The sequence below is a fragment of the Charadrius vociferus genome, unplaced genomic scaffold, assembly GCF_000708025.1.
Source record: "Charadrius vociferus isolate BGI_N301 unplaced genomic scaffold, ASM70802v2 scaffold129, whole genome shotgun sequence".
Lineage (NCBI taxonomy): Eukaryota > Metazoa > Chordata > Aves > Charadriiformes > Charadriidae > Charadrius > Charadrius vociferus.
The window spans coordinates 232,821-258,960 of NW_009661374.1; the positions used below are offsets into that span (position 1 = coordinate 232,821).

Here is a 26,140-nt window from a genome sequence, read left to right on the forward strand (position 1 = left end):
TATCCCCTACATATATGTGAATATATATATGCACAGAGTTAAGAATTTTAATCAATTTCCTCCCAATCAGGTGTGGGGAGCGGGTCTGTCATAGATACTCCCCTCTACGGGGAGTAAATTGATCATGAGTACTTGCTGCTGTGGAGGCTTACTATATTTCTTTCTGGCTCTCCCTTTCCACCACTTACTTCATCATCTTAAATTACAATAAAGCAAAAAGTTCTAATTTTCTTCCTTTACCTGAAAAACAAATTGTGCTATGTCAGTATTTTTTCTCGGAACAGATTGTATCTTGATCTATTCAGATGACCTCTAGCTTTCTAGCCACAGGTCATGTATTTGAAAGGATAATGAATCATTTACTTCTGAATAGTTTTCAAAGGAGGTAGTTTCAACCCTCCCAGATGACTTCCCTCTTGCGGATCATTGCAGATGTATAAGGAGATACTAATTTCTGTATACCTTGGAGAAGAAATGGGAAAAAATGTAAACGGACACAAAGAAGGTGATGTGGCTAGTCGGATATAGCACACATCACATATTTCTGAGAATCACTGAATACAAGTCCCAAGATTGTACACATTCGCTGGAGTTAATATCCAGAAAATCTTAAGAACCGTATTGCAAGGCTGCAATATCTTCTACTGCAAGTTTTATGTTGCTTTTCTAGATCCAAAATGTCTAACTCCTTTCTTATCTCTTCCAGAAAATATAGGAGACTCAAGAGAAGCTGGTACATAGAAATGGTTATATCTGTCAAGCCTAATTATTTAGTCTACTCAAATTCAGTTCTTAATCTAGGATCTGCAAGAAACACATCATAAAAATAAAACACACACAGATACATATCTATGTATATATATACACACATACAAACACAGAGAGGGGGATGTATCTAAATCTGGATATAAAGACTTATGGAAAGATATACTGTTCCTGAGGTCTAAGGATTGGCTGATTTGGGGATTTGAACTACTATGAGTATTGCAATGAAGAAAAGAATGCATTCATAAAGAAAAATAGTTAAAGATAATCTCCATGTTCAATGAGTTTGACTGTGGAATTATGCTCTATTTAAAACTGTTTCTAGAGTTTTCTTCTTCTTTAATTAGAAGAAACAGTGGCTCTCAACGTCAAGGACCCCTTTACATGAATGTCACTAGTGGCTTTAAAATGGGGATGTTGGAAGGGATGTATAAAGGAAGGGAAAATGAAGGTTTTCTTTTCATGGCATTTCATTTTCTGAAAGTAAGTAATGTTTTAAAGAAAAGAAAAATTCTTTGTCCTGGATCATTAGAAAGGATTTTAGGGGCTGTATGACAACAGCATGTTGATTGTAATTTTAGTCTGATTTTCTTGCCCTCAAGAAATATTTTAGATATCAAAACACTTTCCTCACCCTGGATTTCTGACAGAGGCAAAATCCTAGTTGTCATGGATAGGCTATATGGGAGAAAATGCAAACCAAACAAAATACTCCACTCAGGTTAATTGGAATGTTTCACAAACACAGCTTCATAGCATCCTTTTTTTTTAACTTACCTTAAATAGTTAAGCTTAAATTTATTAAAAAACAATCTTGAGCTATATGTCAGTTTTCTTTCAGTTTTTTTGGAACAGAAAAGTTGACCAGGTTGATTTTTCTCTAAGAACATTTGATAATTCAAAAACTTTTCAGGAAAAAAACCCTAGATTCTGTTGAGTCCTGCTAGACCACTCTCCATCATCTTTGAGAGATCATGGGGAACAGGAGAGGTGCCTGAGGACTGGAGGAAGGCCAACATCACTCCAATCTTCAAAAAGGGCAGGAGGGAGGACTCGGGGAACTACAGACCGGTTAGTCTCACATCGGTCCCTGGGAAGGTAATGGAGCGACTCATTCTGGATGTCCTCTCCAAACACGTTGAGGAACAGGAAGTTATTGGAAGCGGTCAAGACGGATTTACCAAGGGTAAATCATGCTTGACCAACCTGATAGCCTTCTATGATGCTATGACTGGTTGACTGGATGAGGGGAGAGACGTAGATGTCATCTACCTTGACTTCAGCAAGGCTTTTGACACTGTCTCCCATAACATCCTCATTAGGAAGCTGAGGAAGTGTGGGTTAGATGAGGTGACAGTGAGGTGGATTGAGAGCTGGCTGTGTGACAGGACTCAGAGGGTTGTGATCAGTGGCACAGAGTCTAGTTGGAGGCCTGTAACCAGTGGTGCCCCCAACAGGTCAATACTCGGTCCAATCTTGTTTAATATATTCATTAATGACCTGGATGAGGGGACAGAGTGTATCCTCAGCAAACTTGCTGATGATACCAAACTGGGAGGGGTGGCTGACTCTCCAGAGGGCCGTGCTGCCATCCAGTGTGACCTGGACAGGCTGGAGAGCTGGGCAGAGAGGAACCTAATGAGTTTCAACAAAAGCAAGTGCAAGGTCCTGCACCTGGGGAGGAAGAATGCTAGGCAGCAGTATAGGTTAGGGCTGGACCTGCTGGGAACTAGCCCTGAGGAGAAGGATTTGGGGGTCCTGGTAGATGACATCCCTAAGCTGGGCCCCAGGGAGTCAGCAGACTTCCCTAAGAGTGGGGTTTGCCCTACATATCGGACCCTCTGTCCCCCTCAGAGCCAAGTCACCCACAACCATAACCCACCTTTTCTTCCTCGTAGAGGTGGTTGTAATTGAACCCTTATGAGGAAAGGCTGAGAGAGCTGGGACTCTTTAGCCTGGAGAAGAGAAGGCTGAGGGGAGACCTTATTATTGCTTACAAATATCTAAAGGGTGGGTTGAAGGAGGATGGAGCCAGACTCTTCTCAGTGGTTCCCAGTGACAGGAAGAGGGGCAATGGGCACGCGTTGGAACATAGGAAGTTCTGTTCCAACACATGGAAGAACTTCTTTACAGTTAGGGTGACAGAGCACTGGAACAGGCTGCCCAGGGAGGTTGTGGAGTCCCCTTCTCTGGAGATTTTCAAGACCCACCTGGATGCAGTCCTGAGTAATGTGCTCTGGACAATCCTGCTTTAGCAGGGGAGTTGGACTAGATGATCTCTAGAGGTCCCTTCCAACTCTGAAGATTCTGTGATTCTATCCAGACTGAAGGCTTAAACTTGATCATTTAGAAAATGTTCTTCATTTGAGGTCATGAACACTAAGGATGCTTCAGAGAAAATGTGGTAGCTGATTCTTTAAGAAAAAATACTTTCTTCCAAATCTAGACATACCTAGGCAGATAGATACTACTACTTCAGTGTAGTGTATTCTCTGATTGTCAAGATAACATAATTTCTTATATTGCTTAGAAGAGGAAATCAGACAATAAAGAATGTTCACAAACCCATGTTTTCATAAACTCAATTATTTTCTAGAAGTTCTAAGACTTCTTTCAGCTCCTTTCAGTTTCTGAGTGCCAAGCTATGTCTTGTTTCTGATAATGTCTTTTCAGCCACAGCTCAAGAAAGACATCGACCTTTTAGAGTGGGTTCAGAGAAGGGCTACAAAAATGATCAGAGAACTGGAACAACTCTCCTCTGAAGAGCAGCTGAGAGTTGGGGTTGTTTAGCCTGGAGAAGAGAAGACTTTGGGGAGACCTTATTGTGGCCTTTCAGTACTTAAAGGATGCTTATAAGAAAAACAGAGAGAGACCTTTTCAGAAGGACCTGTAGTAACAGGACAAGGGGCAACGCTCTTAAACTGAAAGAGGATAGATTTATATTGGATACAAAGAAGATGTTTTTTACAATGAGGGTGGTGAGACAGTGGAACAGGTTTCTCAGAGAAGTTGTGGATGCCCTGTCACTGGAAGTGTTCAAGGTCAGGCTGGTCAGAGCTTTGAGCAACCTGATCTAGTGGAAGATGTCCCTGCCCATGGCAGGGAAGTTGAACTAGATGTTCTTAGAAGGTGCCTTCCAACCCAAACCGTTCTATGGTTCTCTGAGTGAATGAGAGCTCTTTTATCAATCCACTGTGATGTTTTAGGCAACTTGCACGGTAGAGTCAAGAGCTGAAGTCATGGACTGTTGGTTATATGGATGTGATTTGCTAATATCAATGATTTTCTGTATTGAATCAGTGTTTTAATCAATTACTGAAACATTTAGCAGAAAATAGAAATACAGTTGATGCCATTCAATCAAGCACTCCAAACATAATGCAGAAAGACTAACAGAAATTTTGCCTGTGCGAGTATCATATCAGAGGGTCCATCATACTTATGTTTAAGTGTTCACAAAAAATGTATCTTTTATTTCTCACTGATGTTTATCTGTGGCCATTGTTTGTATGCCATTCCAAACTAGTCACCTCAGGCTGGAGTTCTGTTAAAGATCTCTGACCTAGATGTAAGCTTTTGTTATTCTGCAGTTTGAAAGTAATATTGTCCTCCACATACAGCTACTCACAGATATAGAATACTTATAGACATTTCAGTTTTGAAACACCAATGTCTATAACAATTTTATATAATGGGTGAAATATATACAAAATTCATGTTTAAATTAAATTCATTTAACAAGTAGGTCTTCCATTAGTTGTAGATGGTAATTTTAAAAGGACAAAATTTCCTGTCAATGCCTGAAATTTTAATTTTCTTTCAAAAAGAGAAGGTCCTGAGACTTCAAAACCATGTATAAATTAATGAATTTTGACATAAGTATTAAAAGGACAATAGGTCTAGTACTAATTTATAAGTGATAATGAGAGCCAGGAGAAGTAAATAAAAATGAATTATAGCTTGCAGGATACTTAAGCAACATTTTAAAAGAAATAAGATGGCTTCAGTGAGCTGGTGTATCTTATATCTGTTGATGAGTGTGAGTTGCTAGCTTTCACATGTCTTTCTCAGCATTGCATATTTGTTTTAATGGATGATAAAAACAAAGGAGCAGAATAGCTTATAACCTGTAAATCGGTCTAGGTCAGCTGTGTAGGCAGTAAGAAATAGCTTAATCATTGTCTTCAAGGAGGTCAAAAGGTTGATTTGAAAGACAAGTAAATGTATGCATGAGATTGTAGTAGTCCCTTTCCATCATTTGATACTTCAGTTAAATGGGTTGCCCTGCAATCCAGAAGAAAAGGTACTGCACTGCAGCTGTGGTTTTTGGTATTGCTTAGATAAAGCCTGTTTAAAGGGGGAGAAAATAAGATTGCCATAAGCCTCTTGTCAGCTTCCAGTCTGAAGCGAATTCATACATATCAAAAAAGACTCAAATAAAATAAATAATAAAAAAATAAGCTGGTCAAAGCAAATACTTAACACATCTCTACTTTAGGCATTAATCATACTATACATGAGTGAGGATCAAAACAGTTGAGGTGAACAAGGAGTATTTTGGTGCAAGCAAATGGAAAAAAAACCAACTAAGCTAGTGATTTAAAATAGATTGAAATTTTTAAAGCGAGACATAAAGGTCAAAAAATCAGATTCAAATTGCTAAGGCACAGTGGAAAAGTTTTAATGAATTCTCAGTAAAGATTTTTAAGACAAGCACTCAAGACTGGAATATTGAGATAAACCATTTTTTTTTTCCTAATCAATAAGAATGGAGCTAAGGAATATTCTAGAGAAAGATCAAACAGAATTATGAAAACTTGGTTTTGAACAAAGAAACTGAGCTTCCTAAGACTGATTTTCGTAACTTTTCTACAGAAAAAAAAAAAGTTTTTCAATGACTGACTTTTACTCATATGTTGGGGGCAGCAGGGATACTGGTTTGTCTTCTCAAAATGTTAGCAATCTAGCATCTGTAAACAGTAAAGAAGGTGGAATTAAAATAAGAAGGAATAGAACCTCAAACCAAGTCATTACACCTAGCAAGCAAAACAGTGCAGTAATAGAGATAAATACAGATAAATGTTTACTTTTTGTACTTGAAGATGTAGGCAAAATGGGTATCTAAACAAGATATCTCTTCAGTGTAGCAGAAATGCATTTTGTCTCCAAAGTATTAAGATAAGTAGTATAAAGAGAATTTTCCTATAAACTATTTTAAATGCCTTTACTAGACTTTAGAGGAGACATCAATACAAGGAAAGGACAAGAAATTGTTCTTCTACATCCTTGATGAAGGGTGTCTATCTAGTCTAGTATGGACCAAACAAGTGGAGAATGAGGAGGACTGAAAAGTGGTTGAACTGCCAGGCTTAAACGGTTGTTTTGAACAGCTTGAAGTCCACCTAAAAATCAGTCACACACAGCATGCCCCCAGGGGCAATATTGGATCGCACATAGATTCATTCATGACCTGGATGGTAGGACAGAGTGGACCCTAAGCAAGTTTATAGATGATACAAAACTGGGAGGCGTAGTTGATAAACCTTATGGTTGTCCTGCCATTCAGAGGAATCTCAAGAGGCTGGTGGAATGGGCAGGCAGGAACGTTGTGCAGGTCACCAGAAGAAAATGCCAAAAACCCACAAGTGCAAAGGCATGACCTCACGTACTAGTACAGGTTGAAAGGCTGACCAGCTGGGCTGCATTAGGCAGAACATTGCCAGCACATCAGGGAGGGTGATCTTTCCTCTCTGTTTAGGACTGGTGAGACATCTGGAGTGCTGCATCCAGTTCTGGGCTCCCTGGTACAAGAGGGACAGTGTTGTACTGGAGGAAGTCTAACAAAGGGCAACAAAGTGCATTAAAGGATTGGAGCATCTGTGATTAGAAGAGAGACTGAGAGAGCTGAATTTGTTTAGCCTGGAAGAAAGAAAGGTTGGGGGGGGTGGAGGGGTGGCATTGGCTGGTGTTTATAAATACCTGATGGGAGGGTGCAAAGAAGAAGGAGAAAGACTCTTCTTGGTGGTGTTCAGTGAAAGAAGAGGCAATGGACACAAATTGAAATCAGAGAAATTCCGTATAAATGTAAGAAAAACCTGTTTTTACTGTGAGGGGCAAACACTGGAACAGGTCGCTCAGAGGAATGGTGGAGTCTCTGTTCGTGGAGATATTCAAACCCCTATGCCCTAGACAATCTGATCTACTTGATTTTGCTTGGAGCAGGATTTTGAGCTAGATGATCTCCAGTTTCCTTCCAACCTCAACAATTCTGTGATTCGGTGATTGCTGTGGTAATCCAGGACAATGGTATATATGCCATCCTCTCATAGAACAGGAACTAGCCTCTGTAGTTTTATTTTCCTTGCGTGTTCTATGTCCATTGGAATTAATGCAACCCACTTAAGGGTCTTCCTTGGAAGAAATCTGCAAAAGAGCATTCAGGAAGGGAGCAGTGATTGCATTAACAGCACATAAGGAGCTGTTTCTCCCTTCCCTTACCAGCTTCAGTGTCCGCAATAGTCCTCCTGGAATGGAAGATGAACCATTTCCAATTTTTAGCCCTCTTTCACTCAAGCTAGACAGTTTTTTGTTTTTTTTTTGAGGGTCAAGCCTATAGGTTGCTTAAGTTTTTTCTGAGCTTAATAGTGAAAAAAATATAAGTCCCATCAGGATAATAGTTAATAACAGGCAAAACCAGAAGAATTATGCTGTATGATTATACAATCTGAAGTAAGAAGAGCAAATTAGCAAGTTACTGAGACTTTCATTATTCTTGCATTTTACTCAAAATGACAAAATAAAATGGAGATAATTATAATGCAAAGAAAATGATATGATTGTGGGACTGCCACTTGTATATAATTTTTTTGTTTGCTGTTTCTTTAGACTTAATCATTTCTGAGTTAGCTGTTTGGATTTAAAGGCAAAAAGCAGTCAGGGATACCATAATACCTGGTTATTATCCATCCTTGTAGGATAACGTTAGCTATAGAATGTGTTTGCTAGAAAAAAAAAAAAATCTTAGAATTGCAGCAAATACTGCCATGATATGAATGGACAGAGTGTGTTAATCGACAGATGCTATCACATCTGTCAAGATGAACATGAACATATTCTTCCCAGAGATCTTGAGTAAATTGGCACCTTCCTGGAAGCTTCAGTGCAACTTTGTCAGATAAACATAAAACAGAATCAAATTATAAAAATATAAATGCAAATTAATAAGATTATACTATTTGTCCCCATTTGAGAAATGAGATTGAATGTACAGCATTTTATGCACACTACTGAAGTTAACTATTGCTAAAATGAAACAATAATAGCTGATTAGGGTCTTATGGCTAAAATTAAAAGATGTTTATAAAGCTATGCACCTTAAAACAGGTTATTTTTCTTTATTAAATTAATTGCTGACAGATAATGTCTATCATCTCTCTGTAGCTGATTATTGTAAAATGAACCAGTGGTGCATCAGTCCAACTGCTGACCCAGGTCCTCTTTAGAAAAATCTGTTAGGTTAATTGGCAGCATTTTAAGGAACCTCAGCAGATGACCAATATTCAAAATAGCGATAAAACTATTCCCTTACTTCCCCCAAAAGTTTCATCCACTTTGTCATGTTGGAAGCTGCTTGTGCCATCACATTTGGATGCTTTTCTTCTTGGAAAATGCAGAGAAATCAGGTTTGCAGTGTTGCTACAACACATTTCCCAACACAATGGCTTTCAAACTCATAGCTGATCTCTGCAATCCTATCTGTAAGCAGTGAAGGGTCACCTGAAATAATCTTACCACAATAAGGCATTGATAGTGGCATCAGTAACATGTGCCAAAATACAACCCCAAGCACTATCAGTGCAACTGTGGGTTTTTTTTTTGTCAAACTACATGGAAACTAGATAAATAGGTGTGGTGTGGTATAGTATAAAATGTAGAATAAATTTTATTAGTTTTCTGTTCCTTCACTTCATTTTTGTTGCCATTGTTTTCAGTCCTATGTAACACTTATGAACAGCAGGACATGAAGTCAGTCACAGGTAATGATATCAACGTTTACTATAGTAATTTATTACATATTTATCTATTATTCATTGGAAGTTTCTAAAATAATTGTTCATAGATTAGTTTCCATAAAAGTCCCTAGAATGGAATTTTCTGACATTTCACAGATAGTTTAATTAAAACAACAGAATAGGGAATAAAGTCAAACACTGTAGTCCCAGTTGTTATTATTTGAAATTGTTCAGCAGAATAATTTGGTAGTATCCAGAAAAGGTTAGCTTGTTTTGGTAAGAAAGTTAGCAAAGGTATTAACATAAATGTAGCTAAATTTAACTTAATGGATGCTCAGACTTCATCAGAAATTGTGTTTCCCTTTAGCCTTTGACTGGATGAATTACAGAATTACTTTTTGATATCCAATTGATCAACTTACTGACAGCTTGATGGGGGGAAACGCAGAATCTGCAGTCTGATGCACAGCTACTTGCAGCCGTTCCATGGAAGAAATGTCTTGAATCCTTAGCAGTTCTGATAATGCCACACAATCATTAACATAATAAATTTTCTAGGAGTTATGATATCACGTGTCAGCCCATACAATATCTTTATGATGGCACACGGATTTCTACTAGAGCATGTCAGTATATAATGTCAAATGACTGTATTTCAGAACTCAGATGTCACATTCCACAGAGTAATTACTTTAAGCCATGTTTGAAGCATTTCATTGTTGATATAAAATTCTGTGCAGCCCCCAAAGTCATAGATAATAAAGTGTAACTGCCTTTACCATGTGTAACTATTAATACCTCCATGTAATTTAACATTCTAGTCAATGATAAAAGTCTTCTACTGCTGGAATTAGTAGAAATTTTTAGTTAGAAACCTTAAAACATCATTAAGGCATTAAAGCATCTCTGGCGCCAACTCAGGAATTCTCTATAAAAATTTATTTTTTGCAAAATAAAAATTTTCCACTGTTAGGTTTTGCTTTTTATTATTTTCTTCATTTTTCTGCCAAGTGAAATAAATATGAAATTTTGCCTTCTCCTGTTTTTTCCCTGTCATTCTGTCTTCTTTGTTTCTAATGCATTATTATTTAATACTTTTTTGAAACTTGATTTCACAGTTTCTTATTCTACTTTTCATTGCAATTCTGTATATCTGCAGATGCTGAAATACCAAGATTTTCTGTAAGACAGAAATCAAATTATTTTGTTTATCATCTCAAGATTTTAATAGGCTTTGAAGAACTTTGAACTTTTGGGGAAAGTAAGGCAAGAACTTATCACTTATAGCCATCTCTTCCTCTTCTCTATTTGTTCCAATATTTGTGTAAATAGTAAACATCAGAGTAGTGTACTAGCTTTGTAATAGAAGTTTGACTTGTAGAAATTTGATCTATGTACTACTGAGAGGCTTAAATGATCTCTGAATTCACTGTGTTTAGTTTATCACTGAAGTTTCATGTTATCTTTCGAGTGGGATATGTACCTGACATGTTTGCTTATGTAGAGAAAAAAAAAAAAAAAAGGTAAGGATTGAGGGAAGGGCACATTGGCCTAATTTCTTATTTCCTTGTTCTGGCTGATATGGCTCAAAGTAACATTTTAACTTTGATTTCTGTCATTGAAGATAATGTTTAATAAGACTACACTTGAACTTACGTTTGCATCTTAGGTGCACACAGAAAATGCTGAAAATGAGAAGAAAGAAAAGGTTACAGTACTTTTCACCTTGATCTTTCCAATAATTCAGGGCAACTACCAGGAATCATAGCATTGTCTAGGTTGGAAGGGACCTTTAAGATCATCGAGTCCAACTGTTACCCTAACACTGCCAAAACCACCACTAAACCATGTCCCTAAACACCACATCTACCCATCTTTTAAATACCTCCAGTGATGGTGATTCCACCACTTCTCTGTACAGCCTGTTCCAATGTTTGATAACCCTTTCAGTGAAGAATTTTTTCCTAACATCCAATCTAAATCTCCCCAGGTGTAACTTGAGGCTATTTCCTCTTGTGCTGTCGCTTGCTACTTGGGAGAATATATCGACCCCCACTTCTCTGCAGGCCATACCATATGACAAACACTTCCCAGTGCAGACATGATAGATCACTTCATTGTTGTCACAGAAATAAACATCTGTTCCTACAGCTAGTGTCAAATGTGCTCAAATTAAAATTACTTTTGCAATTTAATGTTCAATCTAACCTATTCCTAAAGAAGAGATAGTAGCCAAGGTTCTACTGAAACTGCAAACTGTATGTATTGTTTCTTTTTTTAAGAATAGTTCTGGACAGTTCAATTATCTGTTAAGACCTTTGTAATAAGCAATAATAAAATAAGTAGTTGGCACAGAATTAGCCTGAAAAGTCTTAGAATTGTCTTTGGCTAAGTTTTGGTGTATTATTTAACAGAAAACACTAATGTGACTGATTTAAGTCACTGAATGGTCAAACTGATAAACTGCTGATGAACTTTCCTTTCTCATTTCTTTCCTTGGAAATTACCAATTACTTTATTTCCACTAAGATTGATCACTTCCCTCAAGGTGAAAAACTGAGAAAACTGGCATAACGTTCAAAGAGAATCCTTTCCCCTTGGTTCTGCCATACACTTGATGGTCTGGCTGTTCCAAGTTATAAATAAAGCAGAGCCTTGTAGAACTTCCTTAGCTGTCAGAAGCTATACTGTATTCCATTCTCTGTTAAACTACATTACCAGCTGTGTTTACACTGCCTATACTCACCTGTTACAGATGTCCAAATTGCAGTATGCAGATAAATACATGAATTGTATCTTAATCTCATACAATTTTGTCAGTACTGCAATTTTCCCCCTCTAGTTCTGAAAAGATGGGTCAGGACTGTATGTATCAGTGCTAAAAAAATACACAAACCTACATCTTATAACTCTACTATTGCTCATATTTTCTGTACAGATGACTAATCAAACACACACAAATTCATCTACACACATAGATGAATTCTTCATCATGTATTCTTCAGCAACCAGTTCGGTTGAAAAGTTCCTGTTTCTTTTACTGTAGTATTTCACCCCCATTTTTTTAACCTCTCCATTGTTGGAAGAAAGCAGCTCGTTAAGTCTTATGTTGCCTGTCTTCTCAAGTATGTTGTTTGGGAGACTACAAGTCTTTTGAAATAAAACTGCCAGAATTATTCCAAGACCTGCCAGATTTGCTAACAAACACACAGTTCTGATCAGTATCCTACCACTCCTCTATACCTTTGATATGAACCACATATGGCATCAATCCTCTTTGCCTGAATTAACTCCAATTTTCTAGTGACCAAGGTCAGACGAATACAGAGAAAGACTCAGCTGTTCTTAGCTAGCACATATGGTCCAGTGTTGTTGGTAATTTACTTACTATAATAAAAAAAGTACCGAATGTTGAATCCAAATCCCACTGCAGAATACCTCAGTGGTGGTTTATGCTAATCTATAGGTGGCATATATTTTACATGAGCTATTTTGTAAATACTTGAAATTATTGGCTCTTTTAGATATTCAGAGTTTTGTTAGGTCTGGCAACAGAACCGATGGGGGAATTTATTGGGGGAAAATCTCACCAGTCTGCCTGTGCCACTAGACTGATTTTGATGACTATCATTACAGGCAATAACGAATGCTAATCCTGCTGCTTGACAGGTGCCAAAAGAAAAAAAAACCCAGAACTTGTGTTAAGTTTTTGAAATCTGTGAATATAAAGAAGCAATATTTATTACTAACTCTTTTGGGCAACAAAGGCAAATAATAGTTAGTGGGCTTTCTATCCCTTCTCCTTATTCAAAGAGATCTTAAATGCTATGAGTTTCATTTCTAATGCTGCCTGATGAGTATCTTTCAAACCATAACAGCAACAGAGTGTTTTGGCCATAATGCATATTATTTTTGCTTTGAACATTGCACAAAAATCTCCCACAACAATGTAGATGCTGTGAGATTTCAATTGTTAAATCCATGGTGCTGTGACAAATTCTTACCCTGTTAGAGGTAAATATTTAAAGTAGTTGTGAACTTCATGTTTGGTTCCAATGATGAAACTATGCACTGCTTTTGGAAAAGGAGATTGCTTCCAGACACAGTGCAAACAAAGTGTGGAGTTTTGTACTGCAGTTCGTATCTGAGAACAGGCAGAACGAGCAGAAGTGGATTTATCTTTACAGAACATGCAGAATATAGGATCTGTTTTAAAAAGAGATTAAATTTACTTAATGTCTTGTTCCTACTTACAGAGGAAGAAACCTACAGAAGTGTGAGAAATATCACACTTGTAATCTTCCACATTTTACAAAAAGAAGCGTCGTGACATTAGTTATAATTCAGCAGCGGATTATAAATCATTCTGGTATAAAAGGCAAGGAAGTTTTCTGAAGTCCATTAGTGGTTTTGGAGCTATAAAATCCTTACTTATTTCCAGGTCAAAGCTGATAGCGAAAACTTATTTCAATAGCATTAGGGTTTGGGGTTTTTTTTAACCATAAATTACTTTAAATATTTAATGTCTGTTCAAAATCTTTGGATTTTAAAACAAAAAGTCAGCACAATTGGGGTAAAAGTAAAAATGTCTTTCTCTGAGCACTGCATTTTTCATTCCTTGTAGCTTTATTCTTGGCAGAAACACCTTTCCCACCTTTTTTCATTTGTGCTCTATGGACCATGAAAACTGCCGTTATGGAGGAGAGACTGCTGTATACATTGGTTTTATTGTTTTTATGCTGACACAACAAAATCTAAATCGGCTGGTTCACTTAGGGGTTTTCAGGCCTCAGCAGTTCTGAAAAAATAGAGGAAAAAAAGGGGGGAAAAAAAGAAGAAAAGAAATACCCTGAAGTCAGCGACACTGAGACCAGTCTGATAAAAAGGAGAGGGTCTTTTTAACATTTCTTTGATGACTGAGAAAAAGCCAGTCTCATAGTTCTAGAAGACGATATAGAAAATCCAGTACTACAAGGGTAATTTTTATAACTAGTTGTTAATCTGGTCAGAAAATCAGACGATATTTAGAAGTTCACTTGGATTATCACAGTCTGTCTGTTGGGTGATAGAGGACAGCTAAGCTGATAAATCTGGTCTGTTGTCCAGCGCAGGTGGAACAATGTATAATATTTTCTGTATACTTAAGTTGCTAGTGATTAGCATGGTACTCTGTAAAAGTTATGCCTTAGCCTGTAGCAATGATTCAAAACTGTGCAGTGTGCATATGTGAATGCAGGATTTGGAATGTCTGTGGCATCATATTATATTATGGAGGCATCAGATCCAGATATGCAATTAAGACCAAATTACGTTTTACACATAATGTGCTCAGCTATGTCAAAATCAGTAAATACACTGCTTCTGCTGCCTCAAAAAACAACACTTACTTTTGAAGTGTACAGTTAGCTAAGGCTTACCAGAAACTAGAAATTATTTCAGTCATTAAAACAAATTAAAATGGGTTATTTAAAACAAAATATCTGGAAACAGGACATGTAGTTATACTGTGCAAAGCTTAAAAATTAGTGAGATCTGATGTTTTTCATACTGATTCCTGTAGCCGATTCTGATAGTTATCATTATTTGTATATACTGTTGTTTAGCTCAGAAGTCTTAGTAATGGCTTAGGATCCCGTCATTGTCCACTTCAGAAACATTGAGAAGTTTGGAGAAAACAGTACCTATTGCAAAGAATTCAGATTCATATCAAGAAATGGGAGAGGTGGATCAGTATACACAGATATAAATTACAGAAACAAGAAGTATAAAAAATGCAGAATGGAACAAACACATCATTGGTCATTGACAGATATTTGAACAGTAGCAACCAGCTTTTACAAATTTCTATTTGGTGACAGTGCAGGAAAGTGAGCGGGCTATTTATGTTTATTTACAATTTATTTTCATTCATAGTAGTGTTTGAATTCTTTCTGATAAACACATCTTTGAATTTCCCTGTACTTATAATGCTTGAGGACAATTACAGAATTCCTAAAATATTCTTTACCTTAGGCCATTGGTTTGTTCTCTCAGCTTCAAGCTTGTCGTACTATGATTCGAAATGTATTCAATTAATTAACTTTGTTTTTCTCTCTATTAATGATACTAATCCTCTGTGGCCTAAAATTCTGGGGACATATCCCAAATGTGTTAGAACAGCTATGAGCCATAAGAGGATCGTCTGTAATGTTTGCTTCACCTAAATTTGACATCTAGCCTTCTTATGTTTAGAAAAAAACCCTGAGATACATTAGTGCTTTTGACATTTTAAGAACATCAGAAATGCATTTTCTAGCTTATTTCACAGCTACGTAGATTTAGGGCATGTGTCAAAACAAAATGTCAAACTTATGAAAATGAAAAAGGAATGAATAAAATAAACATATTGTATGAACAGTTCAGCTTAGATTTCCAAATTGGTGTTCAGGATTTCCAAGGGGTCATGTATGAAACAATTGGAATGAATCTACTTGAGTTTTAATGGAGTGAAGGGTAAAAAAGATGGGAAAACACGTTTCCCTGGCTAATAATGGGCTTGCCTTTGGCCTGATGTATAAACTATATAAGTTCACAATATTTTGGGGTTTGTTTGTTTGGGGTTTGTTTGTTTGTTTGCTTGTTTTTTTCCCAAATGGGAAATTATATGTTTTCTGTTGTTTTCCTGAAATTGCTCAACGTCAAAATTCGAAGAGTCTCCAGAAACACTTATTACTGTTCAAACTTCATACTGATAAAGAATTATAAAAATCAATTAAAACTCAAAGTTGAAAGGGATCTCTAGAATTCCCTTCCTCTTGTAGGAGGAGATCTGCTTTCCTAATTGAAGGAAAGGGCTTAGATTAGCGTATTCAGGCCCATCGTAAACTGTTTCTAGTATTTCCAGTGAGCTGATTCCTCTACTTGTCTGGGCTACCTGTTCCAATGCATAGTTGTTTTCATTGTGAATATTTTTTTTTTCTTACATCCACACAGAATTTCCCTCCAGCAGCTTGGACCATTGCCTCTTATCCTGTCACCATGCATCCTAATGAAGACCGTACCTTCAACTTCTCTCTGACCTTCTATTTAGTTAATGGAACAACACGATTAGATTCTGTTTAAGCCTTCCATTTCCTAGGTTGAACAACACGATTTCCATCAATCTTTCTTTGTAAGTTAAGATCTTCAACCCTCTGATTACCTTGTTGGGCATTCTCCAATTTTAAGATATCTCTGGAATTTGGAGGACCAAAACTAGACAACATTCCTGATGTGGCTTGACAAGTGTCAATAGCATGGATTAATCCCATCCCTTGTTTTGCTGGCTATAGTCTTGCTAATACAGACTGCAGTTTCATAGAATCATGGAATGGTTTAGGTTAGAAAGGATTTTGAAGATCATCTAGTTCCAACCTCCCTGCACAGGCAGGGACATCTCCGACTAGACCGGGTTGTTCAAAGCCCCATCCAACCTTAACACCTCTGGGGTTGGAGCTTCCACAACTTCTCTGAACAACCTGTTCCAGTGCCTTACCACCCTCATAGTGAAAAAATTCTTCCTAATATCTAATCTAAATCTACCTTCTCCCAGTTTGAAGCCATTACCCCTCATCCCAGCACTACATGCCCTTGTAAAAAGTCCTTCCCCAGCTCTCCTGCAGGCCCTCTTTAGGTACTGCAAGGCTGCAGTAAGGTCTACCTGGAGCCTTCTTTTCTCCAGGCTGAACAACCCTAACTTTCTCAGCCTGTCTTCATAGGAGAGGTGCTCCAGCCCTAGGATCATCTTCGTGGTTCTCCTCTGGATGCGGTCCAACAGGCCCATGTCTTTCCTATATTGAGAGCTCCAGAACTGGACACAGTACTCCAGCTGGGGTCTCACCAGAGCAGAGTAGAGGGGCAGAATCACCTCCCTCGACCTGCTGGCCACACTTCTGATGCAGCCCAGGATGTGGTTGGCTTTCTGGACTGTGATCATGCATTGCTGGCTCATGTTGGTCTTCTCATCAATCAGCACCCCCAGGTCCTTCTCCTCAGGGCTGCTCTAGATCCATTCTCCACCCAGCCTGTATTCGTGCTTGGAATTTTGCATGCTTTCCTGCTGCAAGGATGGGCTGATTACTTATCTTCAGCTTACTGTTGTCTTGGATCCATAAGTCCTTTTCAGCCAAAAGACTCCTGCCAGTCAATTCCCAGCCAGTATGGATGCTTGCGATGTTTTCTCCGAAGACAGAATTTGCATTTATCTTTGTTAATCCTCATGCAATCCCTGTTATACTAATTTTCCAGCCTCTTGAGGTCTCTCTGCATGGTAGCTCTTTCTTCCAGTGTATCTACCTCTTCCCTGTTTGGTGGCATCCAAAAACTTGGTGAGGGTGCTTTCTGTACTGTTTTCCAATTTATAAAGATATTGAATAGTGTCAGGTCTATGACTCACCCCTGAGGCACTCCACTCATGACAAGATGCCAATCTAGCCTTGAGCTATTAACTATACCACCGTTCAAGATGAATATTTCAGCTGGTTCTCTACCTGCCCAGTCCGTATCCTGCCAGCTTGTCATCAACAATGTTGTGAGGGACCATATCGGGCACCTTGCTAAGGCTCATATAAGTGGTTCTTTATGAATGCACTTTTCATATGTCATTCTTTTTGTGAGTGCAAACACATAAGTGATGAGCTCGGTGAAGTAATTCAGAAGTCACAGCTCACTGTGTATTACAGAAGGTCGGAATAAATGTCAATAATTGTTTCTTTGGCCTTAAAAAAATCCATGAATCAAGCTACTTTAAGAAAAGTGGCCTGTGTACAGTAAGAATACAATTCTCAGGAAGCCAAAAGTCACATAACTGTTATAGGCAGTGTCATAAATAGAAAATAGTGTAGTAGGACTGGGAGTCTGTGGGGGATTTTTTGACTTAAAGTTGTCATGGTTTGATTCTTATGTGGTGGAGAGTGCTTTCTTATATAAGAACTGGGCTTCTGACTTTTTTTTTTACTTTTTTTCCCTCAAAATTTAATCTTAATTTCCTTTAATCTTTCCTTTGTCACTATAGCCTCTTTTGAGTTTAAATATTGAATGGGTGGAAACAAAGCTGAGGAATTGTCTGTGACACCCAAATGCTTTTAGAAGGCAGGAAAGAAGCTGGATGCTATAATTAATATAAAAACCTTCATTAATGGATCTGTAATTTTTCCTTTGTAGAAAGTGTCAGAGTTTGCCTGGCACATTTTTGCTGTGCATTTATCCAATCTTGTCTTGTATCATGAGGTCTACTTCCCTGTCCTTTGTTCATTGTTTATGCTGATATTCATTCTACATCCTGACATTTTTCTGACCTTGTGGTCCAGAGTCTCACTGCTAGGTCTTTCCTAGCCAGTGCTTCAGGATAGAGCAGTAACACATTACTAATGATGATTCCTTCTGTGTCTAGCCTCACATTTGTACACAGCATTAGACTAACTTTGAGCCTGTGTAATGCTTCCTTTTGTAATCCCTGACATGCACAGTTATCATCCAATGATCTTTAATTTATGAATACTGAGTATATTATTGACAGTATCCTCTGAATGTCATTGTGACGGCTACCATTTTATGCACCAGGTAAATGATTTTCTTGATTTGCTTAACCTTTTCTTTTCCATCCTTCCTGTTGGTTAGTTCTCTTTTTTTTTTTTTTTTTTTTTTATTCCAGTGAAATTCAAATGTTGCAAAGCACAGGCACCTTTCTTACTCTTCTGCATTGTCTTTGGCATTACTGAGGGAACACAAGCATGATAAATCATGTCACCACAAGTTATCTTATACAGACCTCATTTCCAGTTGATTTCAAGTTAGATTGAATTTCCAGACAGTGATTTCCAGTTAGATGAAACAATATGGTGAACTAACCCAGATAAAAAAATACACTTCTTTGATGGAGTATATAGGTTGACAGGGGGTGAACTGAGACAGCCAGCATGGTTTCATCAAGGGCAAGTCCTGCCTGACCAACCCAGTAACATTCTATAATGGAGTGGCTGCATCAGTGGGCAAGGGAAGAGCTACAGAGGTCATATATCTGGACTTCTGTAAGGCCTTTGACATGGTCCCTCACAACATCCTTCTCTCTAAATTGGAGAGGTATGGATTTCATGGGTAGACTATTCAGTGGATGAGGAATTGATTGGATGGTAGCATTGAGAGGGTACTGGTCAATGGCTCAATGTTCAGATGGAGATTGGTGACAAGAGGTGTCCCTCAGGGGTCTGTATGGGGACCAGTACTGTTTAATAACTTCATCAATGACATAGGCAGTGCGATCGAATGCACCCTCAGCAAGTTTGAGGATGGCACAAAGCTTAGTGGTGCAATTGACATGCCTGAGGGACATGATGCGTTCCAGAGGGACCTGGACAAGCTTGAGCAGTGTGCCTGTGTGAACCTCCTGAGGTTCAACAAGGCCAAGTGCAGGGTCCTGCACCTAGATCAGGGCATCCGCAGTATCAATACAAGCTGGGGGTTGAAGGGATTGAGAGCAGCCCTGCAAAGAAGGACTTCGGGGTACTGGTGGATGAAAAGCTGGACATGAGCTGACAATGTGCACTCACAGGCCAGAAGGCCAATCATATCCTGGGCTGCATCACAAGAAATGTAGCCAGACAGTTGAGGGAAGTGATTTTGCCCCTCTACTTGGCTCTGGTGAGACCCTACCTGGAGTACTGTGTCCAGCTCTGAAACCCTCAGCACAGAAAAGACATGGGCCTGTTGGAGACTGTCCAGAGGAGCACCACGAAGATGGTCAGAGGGCTGGAGCACCTCTCCTATGAGGACAGGCTGAGAGAGTTGTGGTTGTTCAGCGTGGAGAAGAGAAGGCTCCAGGTAGACCTTATTGTGGCCTTTCAGTACTTAAAGGGGGCTTATAAGAAAGGTGGGGGCAAACTTTTTAGTATGGCCTGTTGCTCTAGGATAAGGACTAATGGTTTTAAACTTAAAGAGGGTAGATTTAGACTAGATATAAGGAAAAAAAGTATTACAGTGAGTGTGGTGAAACACTGGAAGAAGTTCCGCAGAGAGGTGGTAGATGTGCCATCCCTGGAAACACTCAAGATCAGGTTGGACAGGGCTCTGAGCAATCTGATCTAGTTGAAGATATCCCTGCTCATTGCAGGGGAGGCTGGACTAGATGACCTTTAAAGGTCCCTTCCAATGCAAACTATTCTGTGGTTCGATGATACTCTGATTAACCAGCTTGATTTGCACACAGTGAAAGAAGATGGAAACATAATCTAAATTGGAGCATCTACTTCGATCAGTATGAATGACACAGTCATAACCACAAGAAGCAATATGTACACATTGGAGTGCAATTCTCTTTAGTTCGATGTCAAATGGGCTGCTGATGCTTTTGATTGTTCTGGCTTCTTTATTGTAGTAACTTGAGTCTGCTGAGTAGTTTGCTAAACACAGAGGAAAACCATTTGTAGTTAGATTTTCTTGAATCCAATGTGTTTTTTTTTTATTTTCAGATAAAACATCCTCTGTTATGTGTAAAACAAATCCTGTAACCTGTACTATGCACTTTTTCTGGTAAAAATTTCTAAGAACTAGTTAGATTTTAGGGGTCACAAGTAGATGGGCTGTTTTCCCTGGCATCATTTCAGTTCTGATTTTCAGCTTTTAGGAGTGGAAGAAAGCAGTCCAAAGACATTGTAGTATTCTGCCTACATGAGAAAAGTGAGAGATAACTGTGCACTTTGTATCACCCTTGTTAGCTTCACAGTGGTGAGCCATATGCACTGATGTTCTAGGCTTTGTGTTATCTTCTACTGTCTCACTAATCATGTGTATGCTTTTATACTTTTTTTTTGGTTTGTTTGTTTAATTATTCCAGTAAGCAACCTATCCTATACAGGAGCTTTCTTTGATTTTGTTGGTGACCTTTGTTCCTTCTTTTTTAACAGTAGCTGTGGTTCCATCTTAGCTGATTAAATCAGTCATTGTAGTATGAGCACTTTGTCCTTTAGAGGGCATTGTATTTTTTCACATGCTCTAATACTTCAGTAGAAAGCAACAATTCCCACTGCTAACATGTTTTCATCCTGGAATTCATTTTTTTCAACAGAAATCTAGAAATGTGTATGTATTACAGTTCATTCATTCTTTATTTTCCATTACAGCTCATTTAACTTTTTCTTTTTTTTTCCCCTCAATATTCTTCAGCAATGTGTATGAAACAGTTTACTAAGATTGTTTTCTCTGCCAATTTTTATATTGCTCAAATTATTTATAGAGGCTGAAATATTTGTCTTGCATACTGTGGTGAAGATCGTGTGTTAGAATATTTAAATACAGGTTCTTGGTAAAATTTTACAAATATTGAAAAACATTCTTTTTCCGTCCTTTCTGTATTACACAGTCATTTATATTCCTACAGAACTGATGTGCATTGCTTAAAGTATGTTATGCTATAGTTCAATATTAATTGCTTGCAAGAAGTACTTGATTTTCAAAAGAAACCCTATGAGCAGAGACCACATCTATTTGGTTTTCTCCATTCTATACATTCACAGTATATTCTGAAGAAAAACGGTTTCCCCTTTCATTGTTACTAAAATCTTTTACAATCAGCCACAGACTATCTTCAATACAGTAACAGTGTGTTCATGCAGAGTCTTCAGTTTTGCTGGCATTGACACCAGAGTTAGTTCAAATGTTTGATTTGCTAAGTCCCCAGGCAGAATGAAATAACTCTTGGATTGTATCTCAGCAGGGGGACAAAGTCATCTTTTTTCTAAATAAATGTTCTTTTTATTCCACATCCACTACTAATTCTCCTCTGGGGCAGAATTTATGGCTGCCAATCAGCTGAACTTCAGAAAGGTTTGTAGTGTCAATCTTTGTTTAGTATCTTCACCAGAGCTGATGGCAGTTATGTTTAAGCCTGACATTAAAAGACTAAAGACTCCTTAAAAAGTTTGATTATAGTAGATTTCATGCTGTATTTCTTCATTTTATTTACTAGGTAAGATTTAAGATTGCTGAACATTTTCTGATACATCTTGAGTTTGAAACATTATTAAATAGATGGAGCAAATGTAATATAAAATGTTTGGTACTTTTAATACCTTCAGTTTATCCAGCGGTTATGATCTCTTAAGCACTGTGTTTTACAAAGATGAGGGAAGGTAATATCTTTTTTTTAAAGAATCTGACTCCTTTATAATTGTACATCGTTTTGTGCCAAACTACTGTCTCCTTTTTTCCAAACTACTGTCTCTCTTTTCCTATCCAAAAGTTCTTTGCATTCTGGGAACATTAGAGCAGAAAACACATATTCATTTTTAGGACTTCTAGTAACCAATTTCTGAATGGGAAGCTAGTGTGACCCGACTGTGATACTGTCGCTTACCTAAAATCTTTCTCCAAGTATTTTTGCAGCATACGATGGATAAAATATTGCTGCCCTCTACCTTCCAACTGTTTTCTCCATATACTGCCTTCTGTAAGAGCTTTGATTACTTCAGGTTGCCACACTGTGCAAACTAGGTTTTCAGAGTTGCTCAGGAGTAGCTGAGTGATTGAAATAAGACTGAAAATTTCAAATGTGCCAGGATCCACAGATTATTCTGTATCACTCACCAACATTGTTGATGAACTTGGCTACAGTGAAATACTTAATAGTTTCCACTGACTTCAAATACCTGTAAGGCCTTCATCCTACATAAAAAACATATAAACAATAAATCCAAGATAAAGAACAGATCTTGCACATTTTCTTGAGAATCTCTCCAGCTGTTTTGTTTTACGCAGACAAGATGAGAGGAACAGATGAGATGAAAGGTACTGGCACCCCTAGAAGAATGCCTTAGTAAAACCTGACATATAATAAAATACAATAAGAATGCAACGTGCAAACTTGCAGTCCTATAAGCATATTATTCTTTTTCATGTTGCGTCTAATATTTGTCTTTCAGAAATCCAAAATCTCCACTTACGACAAGATGTGGGCCTTCATGAGTAGCAGGAGGCAGTCAGTACTTGTCAAAAGTAATGAAGAAGGTATCCAGCGTGTGCTTACCTCTGATTATGCATTTTTAATGGAGTCAACAACCATTGAGTTTGTCACACAGCGGAACTGTAACCTAACACAGATTGGAGGCCTGATAGACTCAAAAGGTTACGGCGTTGGAACTCCCATGGGTAGGTGCTATGTCAACCATTTGTTCTCTGTTCATTAATCTTAGTTGCTTCAGTAGCACACAAAAGCTCCAATACACTGTTGCTTTCTCAACATTGCTAACATTTTTTCTTCTTCTCTTTTTCCCATCTGGAAAAAAATATTATATCTTTTATCAACATTTATGGGTTTTACTGAATTTTCTAAACAGAAGTTACTTTATAAAAAAATGGACATTTTCATATGATATGTTTCTCTTATGTAGTGACTTCCATTTGTTAAACAACAAAATACTTTTCACTGCACTTTATTTTATAAAAAAATGTTTTTAAAATATTGATTTCTAGAGAATGAGGTGCTAGTAGTACAAGGCTTGCATTAGCAAATAGAGATAATGCTCCTATACTAAGAGGGCTAATCACTGGGATTCTTCAAAGAGGAGGAGAGGTTCCATAACACACCCTGTGTAATCCACAGACAAAAGAAATGTTGAATTAACTTTGTGGAATATGGTTTTGCAGAGTAATTCCAATCTTGCAAATATTTTCTGGGTCAGGTGTTCTTGAGTAGCTACAAAACCTTAGTTGCAAGATTAAGAGCTAATTGCAGACATTAGTCTGGCTGCTAGAATCCACAGGATGGTATTCAATCAGCACTGAGTTGCTGAATTCCCATTGGCTGCAGTGATTTTTGGAGGACACGAGCTGAGAATCTGGCTTCAGATTTCAGAATAGATAGGAATAAAAAATGGTGTGACACAAAGACTCTCTCAGTACTGCAAAATGAGCCTACTTAATATTGGAAGACCATTCTGCAAGGCCAATATTTACTTTAACTTCATTTTTAAGAAGAATTTATCACTTAGTTATTGATGTGAATATGTTTTATGTTTTTCTCAGATAGGTCTTACGTATGGTACATTTGGTACTGATTTTCTCTGTGTTAATACTATACACTAAATCATCATATAGGGAAAGTTGCATCCAGTACTGTAAATGGTAAGGAAGGTTAAGAAATAAACTTTACTGGAATATCTTGGATAAAGAGGTATTTACTAGTATTATCAAATATATGTTTCCCTATATGTTTTAGATATTTACTGCAACTTTAATAACATCATTGTAATTTTCATTATTTCAGTAATTTGCTATGAAATGGACACTTCCTGCAGAAATTATGATTCTATTCGTTCTGTCTTTGAACAGTTATTTGTTAGGAATCTAGTTTTAATCTATATTGCAGTTTTTCCACCCTGTTCTATTGTGGCTTCTTATATCGCGGAATATGTTTTGTAGACATGTAAGTGACAGAAGGGACTGGACTTCAGCCCTATTGCTGTTTTTGACACCTTGTATTTTCTGATAGATAAACCTTTTTTTTATTTTGAGGGTGAAAACCATCTTCCATTTCGCTTTAGTATGGTGAAAGTTAAAGCTTCGTGACAGTTTGAAATCCTTGAATAAGCTGCGTGCAAACTCATGAAGCATCTGAAGCATACCTGAGAAATCTAAGTGCCCACGGAAGTGCCAAAGTGAGAGTTCAGGCTATTTTACAAATGATTTTGACTACGTGTAAATCAGAGAAATAGCATAAACGCCAGAGAAAACAGAGGAAAAGAAAATTAAAGCCAGAAATGGACTTCTAGAGTTAAAGTTTTGAGGAAGAAGTGTTGGGTGTAAAGACACAAGGAAGCCTCTTTTGGTCTTGTCCCCTAATTTACCTGGGTAGAACAGGCAGCATGCGTGCACTATTTCTTCATTAACTTTGAATCGTATCAAAGATATTATTCAGCAATTATTCATCAGCAAGATTCCAAGTAACAACATATTATCTGTATCAAGAGAAATAATAGTGTTGTACAAGCAGATCTGCGAGCTGACAATTGTCTTGAATCAAGGTGAAACAAATAAAGGACATACTAGCAGGAATCATAGAGCAGCAAAGAAGGTAAAACAAGAGTTGAAAAAGTGTTAAACTTAGCAAAAGAAGTTGAAGTAAGATCTGAAAAAAAAAGATGAGGCCTTCAAGAAAGGAAATATAACAGAACCTAAAATAAGACATAAGTTTTTCACAAAAGACATGAAGGTACAGTGACACAGCATCTCGAGCTATCCCAGAACATCTAAGAGTAAGATATTAATCTTGTGTTAGGGCAGTATCTATAAAATGTTATCCAGAGAACTAACATTTAGAAAAGTTTTGTATCCTGTGTATTAGCTGCACAGTCTCAGAGGAAAGAGATTGGGCAGCCTCTTCTAAAAATAATGCATAGTTCACACATTCATTTGAAAGGAGATCTTAAGAAGAAGCATATCCATTGTACCAGTCAGAATAGTTTTTGTTAAATATATTGCTTTATTTAAGCTAAGAAATCTTTCCTAGCAGTGGACAGTACAAAACAAACCCATGCATTATAGCTAATCTCATTTCTACAAGAAAACATAATTCCAAAGTCTTTAAAACAACTTAAGACATGGTTAAATCTACAGAAGTAGATTTAATCATTACTTAATGTTTATGGAATAATTTTATAGACATGTAATTGAGTAATATCTTTTTAGAGTTAATAATCCTAAGATTAACTTGTCAAGTGCTTGTAAAACTACAGTGTAGCAGTTTCACAAACAAAGCACATGTTACTGCTTATGCCTATTTGGGAAGTGATACATCTCTAAGCAATAAAGAACAACAATACAGAACTATTTGTATTAGAGGCACAGTATCTGAATGATAAAGATGTCATCTCCCCAAATTTACAAAAATACCCAGTTTATCTCCTGGAATAGTGTCTTGAAATTGCGGAAATATTTGCATGTAAGGTTGAATTTGTCGAATAAAGTTGTTACAGGCCTTATGTTGAATACAGTAGAATGGATATGGTTGTTTTTGGAGAACAGCATCAAAGGGTGTAGGTGCAACATATCTTGTTCCTTTTGAAGGCTAATGGAACAATAGTTAGTGAGAACATAATTTGCTTGAGTCTAAGTAGCTACAAACAGAAGAGCTAAAAGCTTTCCTAACAGAAAAAATATGCTATCAGAGTAGTTTATGATAGAATAATCACTCAGAAAATGCAACCACCCAAATATAGCACCATCTTAGGGTACTACAGTAAAACCTCTCTGCTCACGATGTGAAAGTTATAAATTCAGAGAAAGAAAGTTGGACAAGAGGAGGAGAAAAAAACAGCAGATGCATAGGTATCAACTCCTTCCAAATACACTGAAGC

At 37.5% G+C, this 26,140-nt stretch overlaps 1 protein-coding gene across 1 annotated transcript in view; it reads left to right on the forward strand.

Annotated features, from left to right (window-relative positions):
• GRIK2 (glutamate receptor, ionotropic, kainate 2) overlaps nt 1-26,140 on the forward strand; it is a gene marked incomplete at its 5' end in the record, with an annotated part of 284,674 nt that overhangs the window by 229,048 nt on the left and 29,486 nt on the right. The window contains one exon of the mRNA XM_009893855.1: nt 22,709-22,934. Within this exon, the coding sequence (XP_009892157.1) occupies nt 22,709-22,934 (226 nt within the window). The remainder of the gene's footprint in view (nt 1-22,708; nt 22,935-26,140) is intronic.